We start from the raw sequence: 24639 nt of genomic DNA on the forward strand, positions 1-24639 counted from the left end.
AAATAATTAATTGTCCGTAAAATTCTCTCATTTACGTCAACATGTTGAATAGTTTAGCTTTTTTTGGATGGGGATAATAAAGATTTATATTGTGATTAAATGGATTGTGCCAAATTTGGTGATTAAGAGATGACTGTGGCATTTAACCTAGTTTTTATGTTTTGAGTGGGTGATGAAATTTTGGAAGATATTTTGATAAGCAAGCTTTGAATTAGAAATGTAACGGTTTTTTGAAGTTTGAATTTTTGCATCTGTTGAAGACAAACTTTCGCATTAGTTGAAGTAGAAAAGTCAAAACAAAATCAGAAATGTAACAGTTTTTTGAAATTTAAATGAAGATTTTCGCATCAATTGAAGCAGAAAGTTTAAACAAAATCATAAAAATCTAACTGTTTTTTGAAATTCAAATGAAAACGTTTGCATCATTTGAAGAAGAATTTTGAAATTCAATTGAAGCAGAAAAATCAAAAAAAAAATCAAAAATTTAACAGTTTTTTCAAATTCAAATTTCAACTATCGCATCAGTTGAAGCAGAAAAATCAGAAATTTAACAGTTTTTTGAAATTCAAATGTCAACTTTCGCATCAGTTGAAGCAGAAAAATCAAAACAAAAGCACATTTGCAGACTGAAAATTAAAGAATTTTTAATTAAATAAGATTGAAGAATTAACAAACTGAAAGTAACTAAAGCTGATTATCAAAGTAAAGTCTGAAAAGTTAAGGAAAATTGTCTCAGGTGATAAGGAAAACATTAAAAAGACGTGCAATTTCAATTTCAACTTTACTTCTTCATTGTCTCTTTTCATCATCATCATCGTTCATAAAATTAATATATATCATATCATTATTGCTTAGCACTAAAGTTATATACATACGTGAGTAATGCTAACTCAATAATTTTCTCTCTTTATTAATTTTAATATCATATTATTTTAACTTCTTTTCATTGTATATAGTTATTCATCTCCTATATTTTCTCATCATTCTCTTTTCTATGTATGTAAAATAAAATATATTATTTCATATTTTTTGTCTCTCTCTTTTCCTTTCTTTTTTTTTTTTTTGTCAATAATAATGAATAATAAATATTTAAAACACACTTTTTTATTTTCATTATTAATTAAAACATTTTTCATTTTTATTTTCATTTTCTATCATTTAAAATAATTTTTGTGACTTTTTTTCTGTGTTTATAGAACTTTCTTGTTGAATTAACACCATAAATGTCATTATTTTTTGATTAAAAGTAAATTTTTTGTCATTTTCCATATAATTATCCTTTTGTTTGCCTTAATTTTTGTATATATATTCTTTTTTTGTAATAATAAAACTTTTCATTATAATTATTATTATTATATGATTTAAATAGTTGCCATAGTTGCAGTTATTCATGTCTCTTTATTTCAATTTTCCTCTTATTTATTTTGAATCATTAAAATTTATAAGTTTGGGCAAAAGTGGGCGAATCCGTCGATGAAAATAGCTTTTTTTTGAGGTTAAGAATATTTTTATATTCAAAATTGAAATAAATATTTTAAAAACGTCAAATTAACTAGTTTATCCAGTTTTTGTAGACATTTAAAGCATTTCTGTAATTAAATTTTCTATATTTTTGAATTAAAATTTGAACAAAAATTTGAGGTTAGGAAATTTTTATCATTCACAGTTTTTTTTATTAATTCAACTTTTTTTAAAATATTTTTTAACATTTTTAGTTTGAAAAAAATTTGATTTTTAATTCAAAAAATTTTTAATAAATTAGATTTTATTGTTTTTAAAAAGCTGTAATATACAAAATTTAACTCATTTTTTCTGTAAATAAGGCAACAAAATCTGAAATAATCTGAAATTTATGAATTTTTAAAAAGTTTTACTTTCAAATTTTCACTAAAAATTGACTAAAATCAATGGAATTTCCCCAAACACATGCAATGGATAATCGGCGATTAACAAAAATTTCAATTTATGCAACATTTTAATAAAAATAATCAGAATTTTGTAATAACCAGCGTGATTGTAAAATGAGGCTCTTTTGTATTCTTTTATTCTTGTTAATTTGCTCGTTATTTACAATATTGTAATAAAAAGAACTTTTGAAGCTGAGCTTTTCCGAAGAAATCTTTTTGACATATAATAGAAATTGAAATTTGAGAATTCTTTTTATAAACTATGCAGAAAATGTAATGGAAGAAAAACATTTGTTTAGTATTATTTTACTGTTTATGGAAATAAAAAGCTCGTGTTTTGAATCGTCGTGGTCTGCAAATGAGTTTGAAGATTTTTTGATTGAAATTTAAAGATTCTTATTTTTTGAAATTTCCAAAAGTTTTGTTTTTGAAATTTTAAAAATAATTCAAATTTTTATATTAAATTTGTAAAAAATTCATTTTTAAAAATTTAAAAATTTGAAAATTTTAATTTTTAAAAATTTACACTTTAAAATTTATTATTTAAAACTAGGGTTTCTGAAAGCGGTTTTTCAAAAACCGCAAAACCGCACTTTTTGACCCAGAATGCGGTTTTTTAAAAACCGCGGTTTCTGAAAGTAAAAACCGCGGTTATATACATTTACATGGAAAAATTTACTTAAAATCCACAAAAATTAAATTTTGAAGATAATTTTTCAAAAATAAGTTTCAATTTTATATTATATTGAAAATCTGGACTGAAATTATGCAAAATGGTAAAAATAACTTAAATTTTAAAAGTTTGTACAATAAATAATTTTTCAAACTATTTTATCAAGCAATTTGGAACTGAATCTTAATTAAATAGAGAAAAATAGAAAGTTTAAATTATTTTATGCATAAAAATCAACTTTTCAATTTTTTCCAAAAAATTCATACCTTTGTATGAAAAATGAAAACCGCAAATAACCGCAAAACCGCGGTTTTTGCAATTTTGGAAAACCGCAAAACTGCGGTTTTGAAAAAGTGCGGTTTTTCAGAAACCCTATTTAAAACTTAGCTATTTTTAAAACTTTTATTATCAATTTCATTAAATTTCAATAACTTTTTCTTAAAAAATAAATTTAATTAAACTTTGAACTTTTATGAAAAATTTGAACAATATTCAATATTTTTAAAGAATTTTTTTGTTTGAATTTCTATTATTTGTTTTTATTATAAAAAAACTTCAATTTTTTAAATTTTAAGCAGTTTTTTAAAGAAAAATTTAAGTTTTTAAATTCCATTAAAATTATTGAAATAATTTGTGATGAGTTTAGTCCAAAACTGTTCAAGTTTTCCTTTATCTCTTTGAGAAAGTCATTGTCTGAAGAAAGTTAAAAATTCTCTTAAAACAAAAAAACCGCAAAACAATTTTTCAATCAAATTTTCGTACCTTTTTAGCAGACCCCGAGAAAGAAGTCAAAACTTTCTTATTTTATTTCCATTAGCAGTAAATTTTTTTGCACGAAAAGATAAAGACAGTGAAAAAATGTGTACATAAAGCACACGTCATAAAAATGACAATAATTTTGTGTCTTATCTCCTTTCTATCGATATGACATAAATTGAAATCATATTTCCACATGTGTGCGATGAAACGGAAGTTTGCATAAAAAAAATGGAAAATAAACAACAAAAAATTTAGGAAGAAAAAGTTTTTCTCGTCAAATTTTCAGTGAACTTTTTGAAAGCAAAACAAAAAATCTTGGCAATTATTTGACATTTTGTAACATATTTCTCATATTAACATTAATTAAAGCCAGCTAATGAGTTTTTCAGTACAAAAATATTTACTTAATAATTTTTTTTTTGTGTTTTTATTTCCATTTCTTGTTGTTTGAGGATTGTGATTGTAAAGCAAAACCATCGAGTTTATAGATTAAGTAACAAAGCAATAGAAATTCTACAACAAACATTGATTTTTTCATTTTTTTTAATTAAATAAATTTATTTTTTTTTTATTTGTGATTAATTTCATAATTTCATTTTTTTCTGAGGTACACAATGTTTTGGTATGGTTGACAAATTAGGTTTAAAAATATTATTTTTTGGATTTTAGAGGACTCTAAATAAAATATATATTTTAAAGGTTTAAGGTGGTTTGTGACAATATTTCTGTATCTTTTCATATAAATGGATAGAAATTAATAAATTGTCCGTTAAAAAACGAAAAATATTTGAATTTTAAAAATTAAAGCTTACTTCAGTTTGAAGAAATTTAAATTTCAAAATAAAAACCAACTTCAAGTTGTAAAAATCCGTTAAAAAGACTTGATTTTTGAAAATTAAAGCCAACTTCAGGTTGCCGAATTTGGAATTTTCAAAAATAAAGCCAACTTAAATTTCTAGATTTTAGAGTTTTTAGAATAAAAGCCAACTTCAAGTTGTAGATTTTTGAATTTTGAAAATTGTAGCAAACTTCATGTTGTACAAATTTACTTCGTTATCATTACAATTTCCTTCAATTTTCCACAAATTAATGCATATTTAGGAAATTAAACAGTTGGCAATCTACAACTTATGCGTTAATCAATGCTATATTGATAACTAAACCAAACAAAAATCCTTTAATCAACCCAAAAACAACCAATTTTCAAAATTAAATTTCCAAATTTGCAGTTCAAAAAATTTACACGAAAAGATACAGCTATACAAGATTATTAATTATATTAAATGTGTCACGAGATAAACTCTAATAAAGGTAGAAGTGCTTACATTGCGTACCCCATTTAATCATATTCAAGATTTCTTGTGAATAGATAATACTGATTCTCATTGTAATTGATTTTTTTTTTTTATATTTCTACATGGAAAGATTTTTTTAAAGAGTTTCTACAGGGCATTTTTTTGTGGGGATCTTTTTGCTAGCATTATGACTTTCTTCTTTTTTGTTCTATGAGAGGGTGATCTACGTTATCATCAAAGACCTTTCCTTAGATGCTATTGGGGATTCTGTTTTTGAGTAGACTGTATAAATATTTTACTTGCGTTTCGTCATCATCTTCAATATTGTTACTGTTGCCTGCGTCATCAAATATATAAATTGGATCCTGACTCGCCTCATTTGTTATTGCGTTTCCATTCGATGTTAATTTGTTTTCGTTATCAACTTTTACATTTGCCTTATCATTTTGAGCATTTGAATTTGAATGAATCTGTTGCTGCTGTTGTGGTTCCACCTTATTTAACACCATACTTCCATGATTAGGCTGATAGATAGGCGCATATCCTCGTGCAACGTCATAATATCGACTTCTCAAGTATTCTTCAATATCATTATAATCAAGTGAATTTCCACGCTTTCCAATCGTCTTTAGAATTTCTCTATTGATGTCGGCCTGGATGAATAAGAACAAAAGAGAGAATAAGCATCTCATACTGTTAAATATTGCTATAAAAAACCCATTTTACCTGCTGTATAGCTTTTTCTCTTTGCCTTCGAGCCATTTCCAATATAACTCGTTGACGTAAAACATCCAGTGGATTTGCTATAGACAGCGATGGCTTTGTTCGTTTAAGAGAAAAATATTTATCCTAAAATTACACAAAAGAAAATTTAATTATTATCATTATTTAAATGCCACAGAGTGCTTCGATCAAAAAATCCACGATGTCTAAGAAGAAAGTTCGTTAATTTTCGAACGAAAAATTTGAATTTGCGCAAAACACGAAAAAAATCTTTGAATGTGTGAGTGAGCATTTTTTTCTCGGCATAAGAAATTTTCGTACATAAATTTCAGTTTTACAGTTCATTGTCAGAATATAGACTGTACAGCATTACATTCCATTTTGTGAGAGAATTGTGAGTTACAGGATATAAACCCATGTAATTTATTGCTTTTTGAGTGAATTACATTAAACATTTCATAGCAACAGTGACTTTGGATTCAATCCCGAGCGACACATGAAAGCAACATGACAGCCACATGGAATTCAGTGATGTTGTTTTTGCAGTTTTTAATGCTGATTTCATTTAACGCTCGGGATTGTTTTGAAAAAATTTTCGAAAGAAAAACAGGAATCATTTAAATTTCATAAATTTTTAGTAATAAATACATATTTGTGCTTTAATTAAATGTATTTAGGTAATAAATAATGACAATGAAATTGTATAAATTTCGTCCATTTGAGATAACTAAAGAAAATTACTCAGATTCCTTTATTCCTGGCGAAAGAAGTGGTAAGTTTGTGAAAAAAAATTTACTTCCAACACGTCAATGTCTAATTAAATTTTAATTATATTTCCGATAAGGACATCGAATATGTTGTGACGACATTAATTTATATAGCTTTGGTGGCTATAACTTCAAGGATACGGACGATTCTCATAATTTGTACAAAGAAATTCTTTGCTATAATTTTATAACAAAACGTTGGAAGTTAATTAATGACGATGACATATCGGACGATGGGATGAGTGATGAGGATATTCCTGATGAATTGGCATCCAGTTCAATGTTAATTTATGGTAAAACACTGGTTATTTTTGGTGGAACTTCATATCCATTCGGTTTACGTTGCTCAAATACAATCACATTAATTAAAACTGATCAGCCTTTCCGGATAAATGAACTAAAGACTTATAATGATGAAATGAATCAACCGCCACAGCAATATGGGATGTCAATTGTATGTAGGAACAATTATTTGTATACTCTAGGTGGCACGCAGGGATTTGACTATACTGCCGACCTTTTTCGGTAAGTTCTCATGTTTTTCATTCCTATACATCCACTAATTCCTTAAAATCATTATAGACTGGATCTTCAGAATCATAAATGGGAACTTTTAGCAATAAGTAGGCCTGAAATAGATCCAATTCAACCAATTGGAAGGTATCGACATGAAATAGCAATAGATTCACGTTATATATACATATTTGGAGGTGGAACTGCCGATCAAGTGTTTGACTTAAAGGAATTGCCAGTTTATGACTTACTCGAACGTAAATGGAATCGTGTAGACACTTATCCTAATGCTGATGATGAATATCCAAAGGCACGTAAATGTCATTCACTTGTACAGCATACAGTAAAAGATGCGAATGGTGAGGAGGAGATATTCGTATATATTGTTGGTGGAAATAATCAATCAGGGCCATTGAATGATGTCTGGAGATTTTCACTTAAAACCCGTCAATGGTTTTGCTTCAAAAAAGCTAATTTACGAACAACTCTCTATTTTCATGATTCAGCTATAACAAGTGACGGCTGTATGTAGTAAGTACAAGATTACATGACAATTTATGTCACTGCTGTTTTTGCTACATAGTTTATTTATATCCAATCACAGCATATTCGGTGGAATTACATCCAGTGCACAACGTACAAATAATTTGTATAAAATGTGGGTCACCATTCCAAAATTAAGTGCAATAGCATGGGAATCTATATTGCATTACTATCCATACATACATAAAGCATCGAAGAAGTTTATTTTGGAGAAAGGCGTGCCACTGCATTTTGCGAATCGTGTACATCCAAACTAGTCTTCCTGTTGATTTTTCGGCTTATGCTAATTTTTATGTCTAAATTTCTTATGGGGATTATTCTTTAATGACGTCTGTCGTATTGATTGAGTATCCAAAGAATAAATCTCCCTTAAATGACAGACGTCATTGATGAATTAATCTCAAAAATGCAAGTCTCAATCTATTTAGGTAGGATAGTTAGTCTGGTCTGAAATCTCCAAAGATTTCCGCATTTTTAAATAATATTAAAAGGAAATTTATATCAAAATTGAAAAAAGTTGAATTACAAAATAGAATCAAATTAAATTGATATGAATTTTTAAATAAATTAAGTTGTCTGAAATTTGAAAAATTTGATGATGTTTTGTTTGTGTGACTGGATTTTATTGAATTGAATGTGTTTTCAGAATTACTGGCTTTTTAGAATTTGAATGTGTGGTGGATTCTAAAAAATTGAAATTTTTGAACTTTAACGGTTTGCTAAAATTTCAAATTTTGAACTTTAGCGGATCGCTAAAAATTCAAAATTTTGAACTTAAGCGGAATACTAAAAGTTCAAATTTTGAACTTGACGAATTACCGAAAATTCAAATTTTGAATTTCAACGAAATTAGAATATTAAAATTTGAACTTGACCGAATTCTTTAATTTCAAATTTTGAACGTTGGCGGACTTTGAACTTTCAAAATTTTTACTTGGACAAATTTTTGAAATTTTGAACTTAAACGGATTAATAAAACTCAAATTATGAAAACTGACGATTTGAACTGATTTATAAATTATAAAATTTGAACTTTGAAGGATTTTGAGTTTTACCGAATTTTAGAGATCAAATTTTGAACTAAATTTTCATAAAATTTGAACTCTCTAGATTCATGAATTCAAATATCAAAAATCCGTTATTTTAAAAAATTCAATTGTACAACAAAATTCAGTTAGAATCTCAGTATGCTTTGATTTTCGTTGAATTATCAAAACATTTACAGCAATGTCAACGACTTCGGGAGGTAAGTGTCCGAATATTACGAAAATCTCTAATTAAATTATGTTTCCCAACGGAACAAAGCATTAAGACTTATCACTGAATCAGTCTGGAATATAATTAAACAATGCTTTTTACGGAAATAATTTCTGAATAAGCTGTAATAATCACAGTATGGATTTAAGACTAAATATACAAAAAGCAGTTATAATTTTATCACAAAATCCGTCATTTTTTTTATATTTTTCTTCCATTCTTTATGTACTTATTTATTATTTCAAGCGCAGCAAAGATAACAAATAATAAACACATTATTTATTTTTATTTTTATATTAAAATAAATCATAATTATGACTATCTATTAAGTAATGGCGCATTTATAATGCGATTTCTATGCGAGAACTTAAATTAATAGGAAGGAAATCAATTGTGGGAAACTAAATTTATCGCAAATAAAATTACATTGTTTAGCATACTTCCGCATCAATTAGTTTTCTGTTGTCTCCTTGTGTATTAAATGGAAATATTCCCACATATTTGACCATACCGTAAGCTAAGGCACCAACAAAAGCCACTAATAAGAATAACATCACGTAAATCATTGCAAATCGTCCTGAAAAGTTTTCCCGGAATTGCTCAAAATCATCCGACACAAGTTTAGCTTGTTGTGCTTCCTGTGTCTTGCCTAATACATCAACAACATTCTTCTTAATCTCATCCATCATATCGGTACGAACGTGTGATGTGATGTTCTCTAAATCATTCTCATATTGCTTCTTGAACGTCTCCTTATCACTTTCAAAGAATTTGAGTAAATTTGTCTTAAATTCTTCCAATTCTGTTGCATTTTTCATCTTGCCTTCGAGCACCGTCAAATCATTATCAACTCTCTCGACCATATTAGTGACCTTGTCTTCTAAATCTGTCAATTTTGTACGTACGGCATCAATAACATCATTTGTTGACTTCATAAGTGCGTAGTTGTTGAAACAATCCTTAAATTTAAACACTTGACCATTCCACTGGATAGCACGCGTTAACGAAATCGTTTCACTTATACAAATATTTGATGAGAAGTCAGCCTTAGTCAGCTTTTCTAGAGGCTTATAGAATCCTTTTTCAATTTGTGATATTGAATTGTTTTGTAACTGAATCGATTCGATTAATTTGTTGCGTCCGAAGAGGTCTGATGGAATTACTTTGAGCATGTTGTGGTATAGTAAGACTAGCTTAAGATTGACGTTATTTTGGAATGTATCCGGATCCAGTGACTCTAATTTATTTCCAACAATTTCAACTTTTTCCATCTTTACCAAGTCTCGGAAGGCATTTTTATGGATTTTTGTGATTTGATTGTAATTTAAACTTAGAATTTTCAACTCATTCAGTCCTGTTAATGGATATTCCCCAATAATTTCAACGTCTGTATTCTTCATCAGCACTAATGTAATCTTTTTATCAAAATAGGATGTATTGAAGATTTTAAATCCAGCCGAGCTTATAATCATAATCTTTTCCAAATTCATAAACTTTTCAAAAACACCTCGAGGTAAATCTACAAACTGTGAATCACGAATTTGCACCCAAACGATGTCTTCCTCTGTCTTATTTTGATCATTGTCACGCATCATTACATTTATCTCAAATGTATCGTTATTTGGTGATACATTCTTTAATTCACATCCAAATCCATGATTTCTATCACTAAATGATGAGCAGTTGTGTGCTGCGAATGTCACACTGACTAATAAACTTGATATTATTATTGTTTTTAACATTATACTGGATCTTTGTGCTTCTCACTTGAATTCTATTTGTCAACTGAAGCTGCTCTTGAATTTTAATAATAATTTATATTAAATCTTGTTGTTATCAAACTCTCTTTTCGTTGTTCTTAATACTCTGTACATTAACTCTTATCAAAATTAACTCTAATTGTTTACATAGGAAGAAATATATTGTTTTATATTGTGATTTTGGAATTTCTAATTGTGATAAACGTCAGAGGACTGTGTCTTGAGTATATCGGGAGATAGTAGTTATGGGAATGGTGGAATCGGCATGGTAAATTGCTCAATTGGGATGAGTCAATTCTAAATTTTGCTTTTTTAAAGTTTAATGCTCTGATCTGATTAATCTAAAAGATCCAGACAACATTCTCGAGCGACACAAATGAGGAAGGCTTCACTACGGATTTTAAGGATCTGCTAAAGTTCTTTTATAACAATCAAATGGTAGCCAAAACAAAAGAGCCATTGAGAAGCTGTTAAAATCTCTGTATCAAAGCTTTCTTCATTTGTGTCGCTCGGGATGGGAGCTTTGACGTCGGGTTAGAAGTGCAGCCAAGAATTTAAGCATTAACTCAAAAAAGTCATATTACTGAGTCAATTTGTATTACTAATTGTTCATGTTATACACAAAATTAAGTAATACGGATGTTGTTGCCGACCAATTCTATCATCGCGAGGAAACATTGTTTCTGACTTTCATTTGCTCATATTATTTGGACATTGTGGCATTAACTTGGGCCGCACAATGTGGTTGCTAGACTTAAGCTTGCCATATAGGATCGTCAAACCTGACTCCTAACTCCATTCTAAACTTGAACTTAATTAATCTAGGAATATATCTAATAATACCGAAATGATTTAGACTTTCATCGGAAGCATCCGGTCCTAGTGACGTAAAGGCAGCTTTCGGTCCATAAATGGATTTCGCAATATCAAGTTGTTCGCTTGAATGCCTAATTTACTGTTGTATGTAAACATTATTCATACAAAAACAAAAACAAATGATTAATGTGTTCTTTTAATGCCGCAATTCTTCTCGAAATTCTCTTTAAAACGAAAATGAGTCACAGCAATCGAGGGATTTTTATTTTCGAGCATACTCAAAATACTGAGAAAATGAAAAAATTCTGAGTAAAAATCATACTTACGGGTAAATATTTTGAATTGTCCATAGGATTTGCCGCAATACATTGCGATGCTAGACAGAGTGTCGTTAGTAATGTACACTGTAGTAAGAGAGCCTTCATCTTTTCTAGTTTACTTTTACTGTAAATATATAGGAAGAAAATAAATAATAAATAAATTGTTGATTTCCTTTTTGATAAATTTTCATTAACTTTTAAATGTCGATTAAATATAAAGGCACACATGCAGTAACTGCTGAGAGAAGAAGAAGAAAAAAAATCAATTTGCATTTCTATCTCTTTATGCTGTTTACTATGTTTTGAATGAGAAAAATGGAATGGAATGAGGAATGTTAAGTAGCAATTGATATCCGAGTGATGCAGATTGGTTATTGAAGTCACATGTGATGGATACTAGTCATGTGACATCGTATTTACTTATCTGGTTTACTTTGTAGATACTTAACTGACCTACAGATTAATTGGGATTCATAACCTCACTTCATGGTCAACTTGAATGACATATTATGACAATCAAAGTCACTTATAGTAGCTATGCACATTAAAATGGCATCAGTGGCCTCAATGGTAGCACGTTGGCTCTATGGTACGCAGTTGGCTACGAACATTATTTCTGGATTTAGCAGGGTTACCCATAGTCTTGCACAGTCTTGCTAAATGCCAAGGATTCCGGAGGCCGAGACCTAGACTTACCAAACTCGACGGTTTCGAAAATTCGTCGAAATCGAGACTTCGAGTCTAGGTCTCGGCATCCGGAATCCTTGGCATTTAGCAAAACTGTGCAAATTGTCGCTGCCGAAATTATTTTGTAACCGCATGCCGTATGCAGCTTCAGTCATGACTAACCACCAAGGTATGCAGTAATACAAAACAGCTTGGATAACCCTTAACATTATAACATTGATAAGCCTTTGCTAAGGCCACTTGGCATCGTATGCCGGTCGGCCTCTAACCTCAAGAGTATTATTTCAAATCGTAAATTTTTCACAGATTGTATTTGATGTACAAGCATAGGCGTGATGCGATTCTGAATACATTTTTTTCTTTCTATTTACATATTGGCTACTTCCTTTTATGCATAAGCTCAGTGAAGTATCGACCGTTTTATGATATCTCTTTGGGTATCTCCTTGATAATAAAATTTGTTATCTTGGGGTGCATTTGGATGTTACGTAACATACTGAGTTACAGTTGAAATAGTGTTTTTTGGCATACATCCAGAGTTGGCAGGACTCCAATGTGGAAGCGCCTCTATTGGAATTCGAACTCCAAAAAAAAGTGGAGCCCAATTCCACAATAGTCCGGACTCCAGTGGACTCCAAAGTCCACTGCCTCCCTCCTTCCTATTCTAAGCGCTCCGTAATTTCCGAACATTCCCTTGTGCAAAATTACAGATATGATGAAATGAAAAACGGATACATGTAGCAACAAGTGTATTTATAGGTATTACGTAAACAGATGCTCATCTTATGTAAAAGGATGTAATAAAGGTACTTAACCTTACCATAAAATTGATTTGTGACTAGCTTGACCTTTTGGAAGAATTTGTGTTCGAGTCTGACTCGGGCTATTTTGTTGCGAAGTTCACTTTGTTTTTCTAAAATTCTAAGTTTTAGTAAGATTGGAATAGTCAAAAATTAATAAAATGATTCCAAATTTAACACAATCTAAAATATCCTTTAAGCTTTATTCCACTTCCACAAGAACCATGGAAAGTAAACAATTTATTATCGGGGAAGTGAAATTGCTTTTTTTGTTGTTTACCTAACCAATTTATGGTATTTGATGAGTGGCTTTCGATGTTCAGTTTCATTAAATTTTTATTGATTCGAAGTGAACTTTGACTTTTGATCCGAAGACTCTTGAGATGACTTTTGATTTTAATTCTTATTCTGTATGGAGAGAGAATTTCAATTTTTTCTGCTTCTCTCGCAGTTCCTCTCTGAAATTTATTTATTTGACTGATTATGAATGATTTCGTAATTGAAATGGAAACGGGTAAACGTTTACAGTCGAGTTAAGGGTTATATGTCAATATGTTGAATCTACAGGTGTTAACATCGTAGTCGATAAACAACAGAAGTCATCAAAATATTTACCAATATTTACGTATTGCTACAAAAATAGTTATTCTAGGAATCTATTTATTCCTAATGTCTATTGAATGGAAATAGATAAAAAATCGTTAGATTGTTTAAAATTTGAATTAGTGTCTAAAATTTCCCGCCATTTTTCAGTCGATTTTTCAATTTTAAATTTATATTGTGTTAAAAACTCGTAAATAATTGAGTTATTGCATCAGATTTCATTCTGCTTAGGCACTAGAATACATAAATTCCAAGTTTGTATATCCATAATGTTATCAAAATTGTAAATCATCGTGTTTTTAATATTTGTTTACGTTTTGTTTTCAGGATTTTGAAGTAAAATTGGAATATTCTATAAATAGCTGTAAATCGAAAGTAAATAGAAGAATTCCAATAAAGAATACTCACTTTCAATCAAGTCAAAGTACGTCAATAGGCTTCCTGTGCGTCAACGAAATGAATTTTTGCAAATTTACGTAGAAAAACAGAATTTTTGAAGCAATTTCTTCTAACAATCAATAAAACGTCACCAATGCCGAACCATAGCATCATCAAAAAGCATGAAATATAAGCAAGAAGAAGATTTACTAAAAATAAACACATTCTTTTTGTCGCTTTAATCGGCTTTGTATATTTTCATCATGAATCTGACGTAAAGGTGACAGACATATCGGATTAGACTTAGCAAAGAGATGTATCATAAAACGTCTTAGCTTCAACAGATTACAGGATCTTCAAATGTATCTTTGTAGCACATCACATCGATATAATAACAAAAACGTATTGTCACTTCATTTCATCCAACAACTGTGACATTTATTTTTATGGGAGAGAGGAAGGAACAGTGAAAGCATGAATGTATTGTTATCGCATCACATGACAAATCTGCAAAATTATTCATAACATTCAATGCTCGACTGAATATTATCAACAAAAACATTCCACTTCCATATCGCTACTGTATTCACCATTTTTAATGTGATTTTCATGTTGTATTACTGCGTGACATTAGATATAATTCTTAATGATCTGATAAAGTCCAAAATAATACTTTTTTTTAAGGTGTGCCTAAATTCAATTAAGTCAATAAAGTCGTGACATTTAAAATTTTATTTATTTTGGACATGATTTGTGACTTTTTGTTGGGATCAGGTTGAATCTATTTTTGGGGTTGAAGGATGTTATTGGGTATGGTAAGCAACACAGTTTTCCCGAGCGACATATTTGTAGAATACTACGCAACACAGTCTATCCGAGCGACACATTTGAAGAAGAATACGCAACGGATGTTGCAGGGTTAAGGGATTGTTTGGAAGTAACTTAACCCTTAGGAGAAGGGTTGTCTATACTATTTTGTGTCTCGGCACACCTTGGTGATAAGCCTTGACCGAAACTGCAAACGACATACGATTCCTGACATTTCTACACAGTTTGGACAACACTGAGATAGTGTGACACTTGGTTTTGGAAAGTGGCAAGTATAAACCAGCAATATAGCCAGCTTAAGGCGTCATATGTGGGAATTCATGGATCACAATTGATCTGTACGTCAAGCGAAGTAAGATGGACAACAATGACTTATGAGATAAGGAGATTCACCCACCATGTGACATTTGTGTCGCTCGGAGTTTTTGATTGATATATTTTTAAAAATGTCATGTGGGTTTCAAGGGTATGCTCAAAAATAAGAATGGATACTAATAATACACAATTGTTCTTCTTAAGTTCTTCTGCCACAAACATTGTAAAGTGATAAAATTAGAAACAATTCGAAGATTCAAGGTAGATTTAAAGTTCACAAAAAAAGAATTCTACAAAGATTATTCTACATTGAGGAAGGTTTGGACTTGACAAGAGATTAAGAATTGTCATGCTTGACTTCATATCAGTCATGAAGACAAATTGAAAACATCAAATTTTAAATGCTCACTAATTATCAAATTAACGCTTTAATAATCGTAATAAAATTGATAAGATTATGAGGAAGTGTGAGCAGCTTTGTCTAATTATTAGTCAGAATAATAAGCTCAGCAACTGATAATGCAAATAGGACGAATTTCAGGATTAATTTGAGATTTATGAACAAAAAACCCAGAATATTTTATAATCTGACTTAAAAAGTATTAAATTGCTGCATTGGAAGTGCTAATTAGTCGTAATCACATATTATATTCTTATCAATAAAGCTTGTAAGATTTGAGGATGAATTAAAATACTTTTGGAATCAGAGTTATTTTAGAAATATTTCTAATTTTAAAAATACATTTCCTAGTAGGCTTTGCTTTATTTATAAATATAATATTCTATTTTTGAATCAAAAATCATTTAACATTTGAAAGTTAGACACAAGATTCAAGGTAGATTCAATTGAAATATTTTCAAAATAAAAAGGAAGTAGGTTTGTATTAAGAAGAATAATAATAGAGTGAATACTGTATTTTTAGAATTGTTGAGGTGGAACAAACTCTAAATGACCTTGCTAAGGAGTAAATTAAATTAGTATACTTGAGTATGCTCATATTTTTGAACATACTTGACCTTTCTTAATTGAGGAATTTATGGAATGGAATTGTTGCAATTGCCTATTAATGGAATATCATTCGTAGTGTAGTAGTTAAGGAGATACGTAGCAAATGAACAGTTTATATAGAACACTTTGTTATATATTCGAGTAACCTCCGATAGCTCAGTTGTAAGAGCTTGTGAATGAAAATTAAAGGACGTGGGTTCAAGTCCCACTCGAGATTATCTATTTTATTTATGGAAATGACGTATGCCGTTTGCGGATTTGTTCGAAACTAACCACCAAGGTGTGAAGTGACGTGGAGCATACTGTGCTAGATCAGTGGAGGGCAGCCTTTTGTTTTTCGTGGCACACTTTGGTGGCAAGCCTCGTCTGAAACCACACACGCCATATGGTTCATGCGATTGCCAATGGCGACACACCAGCGTGTCACGGCACACATGTTACCACACATCTGTGTTATGTCAACAGCAACAACTCCAACCAGCCTATCACAGGATAAACAAAACATCTTCACATTCATAACAAGAATAAACAGCAACACATATCAATACGCATCAATAAACATGATGATACTCAACATTGAAGTTTCTCCTTACTGACAAAAATCTACATATGTCATTAAATGTCTGTACATGACGTGATTTGTCATCATAATGTGTTTCAAATGCACTCAATCGAATCAAATCGAAATTAGCAAAGATTAAATAAGACTCAATCACGTATAAAACGTCAATTATCGGATTAATAGAATGCTTTGTGTGGATAATTGTTGGCCATAGGGTGGGAAATGACAATGAAATTGGAGAATTTGATTGTTTATTTAGCAGATTATGAAGCAGTTTGATTTTAAGGGTTTTGAAGGCAATTAGGTGGAATTAGTAATGAGGAAGGATTCGACCACTTGGATCATACGTACAGGCGACGTTCATTTGGTGTTAATAAAAGAGATTTAGCAGAGCTTTCAAAGCTCCGCGGCAACACATTGAAAGTTCTACGGCGAAGCTTTAAAAGCTCCACGGCGAAGTCCTGAAATCTTCGAGGCAATGCCTTTCAAGCTCCGCGGTGAAGCCTTAAAAGCTTCGCTTCGCGGCAAATCCTTAAAAGCTCAACTGAGAAGCCTTAAAAGCGCTGTGGCAAAGCTCTAAGAGTTCCGTGACCAAACCCTCTTTTTTGTGTCGCTCGGGCCAGATTGAGTACTTTTAAGTACCATAAATCAATATTCTACACTTTATAGTCACTTGATTGCATTTGAATGATGGCAATAAAAATGAACATCAGTACAAATTCTCAGAAAAGCCTCAATAAACTCACAGATGTGGCAATTAAACAGAAAAAGCAGCTACAACAACAATAAGATATTCATCATTTGCAAATGACAGCACAGCACCAGATGCGACTCAATTTAAAATAACAAAATGGAACAAACATTTGTAAAGTATATAAATAACCTCATAATCCTTAACGTAAAAACATTTATCACGAGAGTATATTCAACTAAACATCTGATCAACAAACTGTATAAAAAGTTCTCAGAATGAACAGATTCAAGTATAGCTTTGCGATCTTTCATTTACATAATCTTTAGCATTATATCCACCCAGTGGAATTACAGTCATACTTTACATAATCCTCCCAAAGGTACATTTAAGTAATATAGCAGATGAAGCATGAAAATGAGAATTTTTTTGGGTTTTTTTCTACAATTTAATCAACATTCATTATTTTAATGCTTTCTAATATTTTTCATGAGAATTGAAAAGGTAAGCATGAATGAAGAAGGTTCTGAAATGTTGTAATGGGGGTGGATAGTTATGAGATTTAGGAGCGCATTGCCTCAGAGTTGGAAGTTACTATTATGAGCTGTAATGACTCGAGAGAAGTGGAATGTCCTTTAGGAATTTCAAATTGATGGACTAACTCACTCTATTATCCAAATCACAACAGTTGAACATGTTGTCGACTGAAGAGTTTACAGCTCGGGATTGAACCGACCTTGCAACCTGTTCCAATCGGAAAAATGCATGTTTATACTCATGAGCTTGCTATTTTGGACAGAGAATTTAGAAATGAGGATGTATATATGGATGAGTAGGCCGAGAACAAGATAATTGTCTGTGGGGAAGAGTGTCAGGGGTATGAGGTTTCTCCTAGGTAATTAGCTGTTCTTTTGGGCATAAGAACTTGGAAAAACAACTCAAAATCGCTTTTCAGACTTAAAACTCCCTTGTAGATTGAATAAAACTGTTTCCGAGTGTTACTTTACAGTAATGGTACGGATTCTAATTGAAAATGTAGTCTTGGATCAAATGCTGTAGATAAAGTACTTTGGACAGCCAGACAAACCAAAATACGGATAGCAAAACCATAGATCCAAAGATTTATATCCCTAAAATTGAAATGTATGGAATTCTAGAACTGATTGACTAGCACGAAGACAGATTGACTACCAAACACCCAAAAAGTTGACGACAGCAGTTCTTCTCTTAGAAAAATGAGCCAAAAATATAAAATAATATGTGCTTTCTGATTCTGTCTTTGAACTGAGAGCCCAGCACCCACACAAAAATCACATGGCTCTATGTGCTGTAATAATCTCTTCTTTATAATATAACTGACGCAAAGGGCTTTTACATCTTGATGTGTTTATTTATTTTTTTGGAATGTGTCGCATTAAGCTCTTAAGCGAAATTCGCTGCTGAAGATTACAACTTGTAAGCTTAAAAGTGTATTTTTATGCAGCCAGCAAACGCTGCTTTTTAGTTTTTCCACAAATATTATTTGTGACTAAAAGCTTTTTTTTTTAAAGCATTCATCTGTGTGAATTTAAATCTGCATTTTGATACATTAAGTATTCATCTGTTTGAAAATACCGGAATTTACGGTAATCTGATATTTTAAAGATACCATTAAGTCCGATTCATTATCTTGTAGTCACTTTTTTGATAATTTTTTAAAAAAAGCAATTTATGGCTTGTATGAAAAGTGTAAAACATCCAAAAGTAAGTGATAATGCAGTTTAAAATTTGAAGTGAGAAATATGGATTAAGTTTTGGCTTAGTATAACCCATTACCTGAGTTACCTTTCTCATCTCTCTATAATGACCTTAAAAGCACGTGTGTAGATTAATTTTTGGCAACATAAGCAAATAAAAATTATAATTTTATGTCAAACAAAATTGACCAAAAATATGGAGTTTTGTTGGAATGACTTAAAATTTTTTTTTTTTTTGGTTCTTTTGAGAGAATTTGGGTAATTTTAGAGATATTGGTAAAGAAGTACATTTCGTCATTGTTTTGTAGTACTCGCAATTTAATGAGTGTGGTGATAATGTGAAGTGAGATGGATTAAGTTTTGGAGTATCATTTGAATGACTTGAAGCACGTGTGTAATTTTTTTGGCACATGTTTTATGTCAAACATTTATGGAGTTTTGTTGGAATTAAAATATTCTGAGAGAAGTAATTTTAGAGTTGAAATGAAGCATATCTGTTTTGAGATGTCATATGCTGTGTATAAGCATGTTTCTTGATGTTGAGCAAGTAAAAAAGTCTTTAAAATTCAAAAGCTCTTAAGGATTTTACTTATACAGGCAAAGAACACGCTTTCATGGTACAAAAGGGCCACTACGATACCTAAAACTTATTAGGGTTAGCTAGGCAATTAGACATTCAGAGATGATAGAACCACTGAGCACCCAGATTTCCAAAGTCTTGAGAACTGTTGACTTCTTAGTAAGTCTTGTTAGCAAAAAGTTCATCCTATTGACACCTGGAAGTTCATCAATGTATTGAAATTCATTTCTCCCAAAATGTCAATCAATATCAAATTTTCAATTCCTGAGTAACTTCTGGATTGCTTTCAGCTATTCATTCAGTTCTGAATTGAGATATTCCATTATTGTCCTGATCTTGATCAATTGTAGCCAAGACATCGACAATCCTTAGTTCTGAGCTGTTGACAATTGAAATCTAAGAATCTACAAAGTACTGACTTTCAATATAAATTCAGACAAAACTTTAAATTCCATCATAAATCTCATAAAATTCTCAAAAATGTAAATTCACAAAGCTTTATTCCTGCAACATCAACAAGCATCAAAAACTACAAACTTTACATTTTACTATCAACAAGAATCCTTTCTTGTTCAAAAAATACATGATAAAGCATGTGAGAATATTCTCAGATACAAATGCATAGAGACATGCTGGAAATGATGCACAGAGTTATGTTCATATGGTTCATTAATCCACGCTTATGAGATTTAAGCGGAATTTATTTATCATGTATTTTTTATTGCTTTTTGTGGGAAAAATAGAAACATTCTTCAATAATTTATAATGCATTCTTTATTTACTTTAAAGATGAGTAAGTGGATGGAGATGAAAATATTATTCAATGAAGGAATAATACAAGAGGAATCATGTGTTTATGTGGAGCTTGAAAGAAGGGAAAATTGATTAGCAGCGATGTGACTTTAAGCGCACTTGTTGTGTATCAGAATCTGTGGAAAAAAGAGCCAAATCTAGTATGCAATTCAAAACCAGAATGAACTAGTCAATGACAAGTTGATTTCCAGTTGATGTCTAGTTCCAAAAAAGTTTCGTCCACTCAGAAGAGATTCCATTCCAGATTAGTAAAGCAGAAGAAAATTTGATAATTTTAGTATGAATTTTGATTGTTTACTTCTAGTTGAATGTCGAAAAATTCGAAATTAAAGTCGAAATTTGACTCAAAAATTTGAATTAAATTTGACCGTTAGAAAAATGTAAACAAATAAAATATTTGAAATTCAAATTCAATTTTAATGTCAAACTCTGAATCAATTCTGTGATTTTAATAGTATTTCTACTTTATTGATTAAAACTTGAATCCAATTAATGGTTAGAAGCATTAGCGCAATTGGCATCAGTAATTGACAAGGGATAGCAAGCGATGGAGCCAACATCAAACGCAAACCAAGAGAGGCCATGAATCACAATTGATCTGTACGACTAACAAAGTAGGTAAGTAAGTAAGTAAGTAAGCAATCACTAGTAGACTAATTGACAAACTGCAAACCCTTTAGATGATGCCTGCTCTCTTTTAAGATAATGCATAGAACATAATTGAATTTGAGGGAAGCAAAAAAAAAATTCATTCCCTTTATAACAAATTGAATGTGCTTAACGGAGATGAAAAGAATCAATAAATTTATAATGATGTAGATGTGTACCGAATACACGACTGAATAAACAGGTCAATAATATTAGAATCATGCTTTGTTTAAGTTTAATTTGTAAGTTATTGCTTCCTGTTGTAAAGTTAGAGGTTTGAAAGTTTCGTGGGATTAAGCATCTGCAATTATGGATGATCAAGCTTTAACTTGACCTTTTGGGTATTGTTGAGGCAGCTAACACACGATTGTCGGATGCGACAAGACAAAATTATCAAATTTCAAATTTTAATTAAAATTCACGATCATTTAATACTTTATAAAGGAAATTTTAAGAATCAACGTGGGTGTCATAAGCATAAAATACAGAAAAATATGTTTACAGCATGATATTCGCATTAGATTATTAATAGCTGGCACAATTTTGTCAATATCCTTTGAATTCAAATTATTTGAAGACTTTCCAATAGAAACTGCATTCTTGTAGCCTCTAAAGGTCAGATTCAAAGCAGTTCATCCTCCGTACATTATTCATTGCTGTCAATTGATAATAAAAGGCACATAAATTGTGGCTGTATTGTAAGGTTAATTCTGCAATACGCATTTCCCCATTCAGTGAGTAATCGTGAGTTTTCAGGTTATTACGTGGGAAAATTTGGTATAAAGCAGTGATGGCCAACCTGTGTGCTGCGAGACACTAGCAGCGTTGCAAACAGGTGCCTGTGACAGGCAAAAACCGTACAAATTCTTGCAAATTTATCAAGAATTTGTACGGTTTTTGCGTGTCACAGGCACCTGTTTTGTAACTCTACGCAGTAGTGTGCTGCCATTCTGGAATGTCATGAACCATATGTCGTGTAAGGTTTCGGTCAAGTCTTCCCACCAAGGTGTACCATAAGGTTGCCCACAACTGCCACAAAGGAACTCAATTTTCCCACATCTTTTATTCGCATCAGCGATCTAATGAATGAATAAATTTTTATTAACCTCAGTTCCAATGAAAAATATGAAAAAATGTCTTGATTTGTGTATAACCGCAGAATTTATGAGAAGTAATTTTTATGAATAAATTGAGGATGTTTATCGAGGAAATTTGGTAGAAAATTTCTTCCCTTTTCACGCTTTTCTTGCTCATTACAAATCAAGTCAATTGTAAATTGAATTCATGCAAGAATAAGAAAATCCAAAATTTTATTAAAAGAATGAAAAAGTTTTTCTTATTTTAGGATAGAAAGAAGTTTATAAAAATCATAAAGTTGTCAATCATTTGAGCGAAAAAAATATATTTGAAATGATTGGCTTCGTTTGAATCGCAGTGAGTTGTGCTTTTTTAGGATCTTGGGGTGGGAATCTATATGACTGTTGAGCTTTTGCAGTGGAAATTTTGGGATAAATTTGCAATGTTTTGAAGCTTTCTCGAGTGGAACAAATGATGGAGGTTCCGCCACGAAGCTTTTAGAGGTTTAGCGGAGCCTTTGGAGATTAAGAGGAGCCTTCCTCAGTTATATCGCTTATATCTGAAACTTTTATGCAATTTCTTGTTGTGAAATGCTGTAAAGATTAAATTTGTCTCAAAAATTGCTAAAATTTGGTTTCTAATGACTGGAATTGAATTTATGAAGCTTCTACTTCGATCATATTTACCTTTAAATGTTCATTTAGGTACTTAATGCCATTAAATTTGATATACTTAACTTAAACTCTTAAACCAAAAATCAATTGAAAATAAAAATTGTAAACAAAAGGGGCCAAAACTACGAAATTTATTACTTTCAAATTTCTAAAGTTCGTTAAGATTTAAGTAATTTGATCATGGTTTGATTCCAAGCAGAGCTCGAAGTCGACTTGGATTTTGACAAGTTGGCTCGACTCAATGTAAAATTTGAGTCTTCTTTTAGCTCTAATTTCAAGTAAAATACGTTATAATTAGTCAATGGCAACTTGATGTCTAGTTCTTATCTATTTTAGTTCATTTGGGCATGTAAATTCAATTTAAAATTGCTTATTCCTGCTTATTACATCTAAAATTGTTTATTTGTTTACCAAAATAATACTCAAAAATGTGTTTACAAACACTCTCGGTTGACAATCCCCTTGATCGCAATTTAATCTTCATTCTCCCCCTTCGAATTTATCATTAAAAATTCAAGATAAAAATAACAATCTTGAAGATAAAAGATTACCCTAATATCATTCACTTCCCACTCTTGCCTTATCGTCTACCAAAATTCCAGCATCATCTCGAGCAAAAAATTCAGCAAATTCACATCACAAACGTAACGTGATTTACATTCTCAACACCCCCAACGGAGTCAAAAGCATGTCTTATTCTTTACATTCAGATGAATGACAAAGGATTCACATGAGGCACAGACATGTGATTTATTCTTGTTATTAAAGTGTAAACAATAATTTAATTTTGTACTTCTTTTATGTCCAATATTTGATTAATAGGTAAAACGATATCTAATCAAATCTTCGGGTTTTTATGTATCATGTACTTGAAACTTGATTCCAACAAGAGCTTATTTAACCTTTCATTAAGTTTTTCCTTCCATTTTTTTGCGTATTTAATGTCTTGTCCCTTTTGAATCTTTATAAAAAATTTTGATTATTGTTTTTGTGGAACTAGAAGAGCCTTTGATGTTTGCTGACCTTTATTTATGTTCGTTTGTCTTGTTTCTTGAATGTTCTTGGAAGTTCTTTGATCCTACACATAAAAAAATTAAATTATACATGATAGTTTTTGTGTTGTTGGGGCTTTAAATTATGAATGTTTGGAATATTTGGGAAAATATTGTTAGGATTAAAATTTGTGTGCTTGTGGGTGTTTTGGGGTAGCATTTTTGGGCATGATCATGTCTATAATCAAGCGTTGATTGATGTTAGTTAGATTCCTTTATATAATTTTCCAATTGTGTCAATGGAAAATTGTGAATTTAAAGCTTTCTTATCCTAAAAAGCATGGAAAGTCTTCAAATTTTCACACTTTATCCGAGCGACATAAAAGAAGAAAGAGACTCTTATGTGACTTCCATATGGCTCTCATTTAGAATTCACATAGAAATGGCTTCCATCGGTAGTTAATAAAAGAACTTTAGAGGAGCATTAAAAGCTTCGTGTAAGAACTTTCTTCATTCATGTCGCTCGGGCTTGCATAGTTGCTAGGGGTTGATGAAATGTTCTAACTAAATAGAACCTTGATAAACAGCGAAAGCGAAATAGATTCACTGTGCCAAGTTGAGTTTCCCGAATTTTGGGCTTCGACGAATTTTCAACACAGTATCTATATAGTTTGACTTTCTCTGAACTATTTTCTAAGACTTCAAGAGAACTCTTCGACGTCTTAGACTTGAGACCGAAACTGAGAAGGTTTAGTCTCGGTCTCGAGTGTCAAATCAGACTATGCGTCATTATAAACCACAATTACCTCCATACGAATTTCGCATGGTTGTCATCAGAGTCTTGTATCGTTCGGATGAGCATTAACTAACTGGCAAAGAGTTTGGTACAGAAATACCATTATGGTACCTAATA

General features: G+C 30.8%; 2 protein-coding genes across 3 annotated transcripts in view; one reads left to right on the forward strand and one right to left on the reverse strand.

Annotated features, from left to right (window-relative positions):
- Window positions 1-3998: 3998 nt before the first annotated feature.
- Window positions 3999-24639, reverse strand: part of Dh44 (diuretic hormone 44) — a 48187-nt gene continuing 27546 nt past the window's right edge. Inside the window, exons 1-5 of one of the 2 annotated variants that reach the window (XM_070645173.1) lie at window positions 13101-13188; window positions 12841-12941; window positions 11340-11457; window positions 5361-5483; window positions 3999-5287 (exon numbers count right to left, since the gene is read on the reverse strand). In XM_070645173.1, coding sequence (XP_070501274.1) covers window positions 4883-5287; window positions 5361-5483; window positions 11340-11438 — 627 coding nt within the window. In that variant the 5' untranslated portion in view covers window positions 11439-11457; window positions 12841-12941; window positions 13101-13188 and the 3' untranslated portion in view covers window positions 3999-4882. Of the gene's footprint in view, window positions 5288-5360; window positions 5484-11339; window positions 11458-12840; window positions 12942-13100; window positions 13189-24639 lie in introns of those variants that run through there. The other variant, XM_070645172.1, reaches the window with a different exon arrangement.
- Window positions 5962-7752, forward strand: slim (scruin like at the midline). Its single transcript, XM_070645143.1, has 4 exons — window positions 5962-6129; window positions 6202-6649; window positions 6707-7168; window positions 7242-7752. The coding sequence occupies exons 1-4, from the start codon at window positions 6045-6047 to the stop codon at window positions 7435-7437; spliced, it is 1191 nt and encodes a 396-aa protein (XP_070501244.1). The 5' UTR covers window positions 5962-6044; the 3' UTR covers window positions 7438-7752.

Source organism: Chironomus tepperi, unplaced genomic scaffold, assembly GCF_022539635.2.
Source record: "Chironomus tepperi strain 1889 unplaced genomic scaffold, CSIRO-AGI_Ctep_v1 contig_351, whole genome shotgun sequence".
Classification (NCBI taxonomy): Eukaryota; Metazoa; Arthropoda; class Insecta; order Diptera; family Chironomidae; genus Chironomus; species Chironomus tepperi.

Bases quoted from the DNA above. Each gene is read 5' to 3' on its own strand.
- slim (XM_070645143.1), top strand. From the start codon at position 6,045: ATGACAATGAAATTGTATAAATTTCGTCCATTTGAGATAACTAAAGAA. The intron at 6,130-6,201 runs GTAAGTTTGTGA...ATTTCCGATAAG, and splicing joins TATTCCTGGCGAAAGAAGTG to GACATCGAATATGTTGTGAC. The intron at 7,169-7,241 runs GTAAGTACAAGA...ATCCAATCACAG, and splicing joins ACAAGTGACGGCTGTATGTA to CATATTCGGTGGAATTACAT.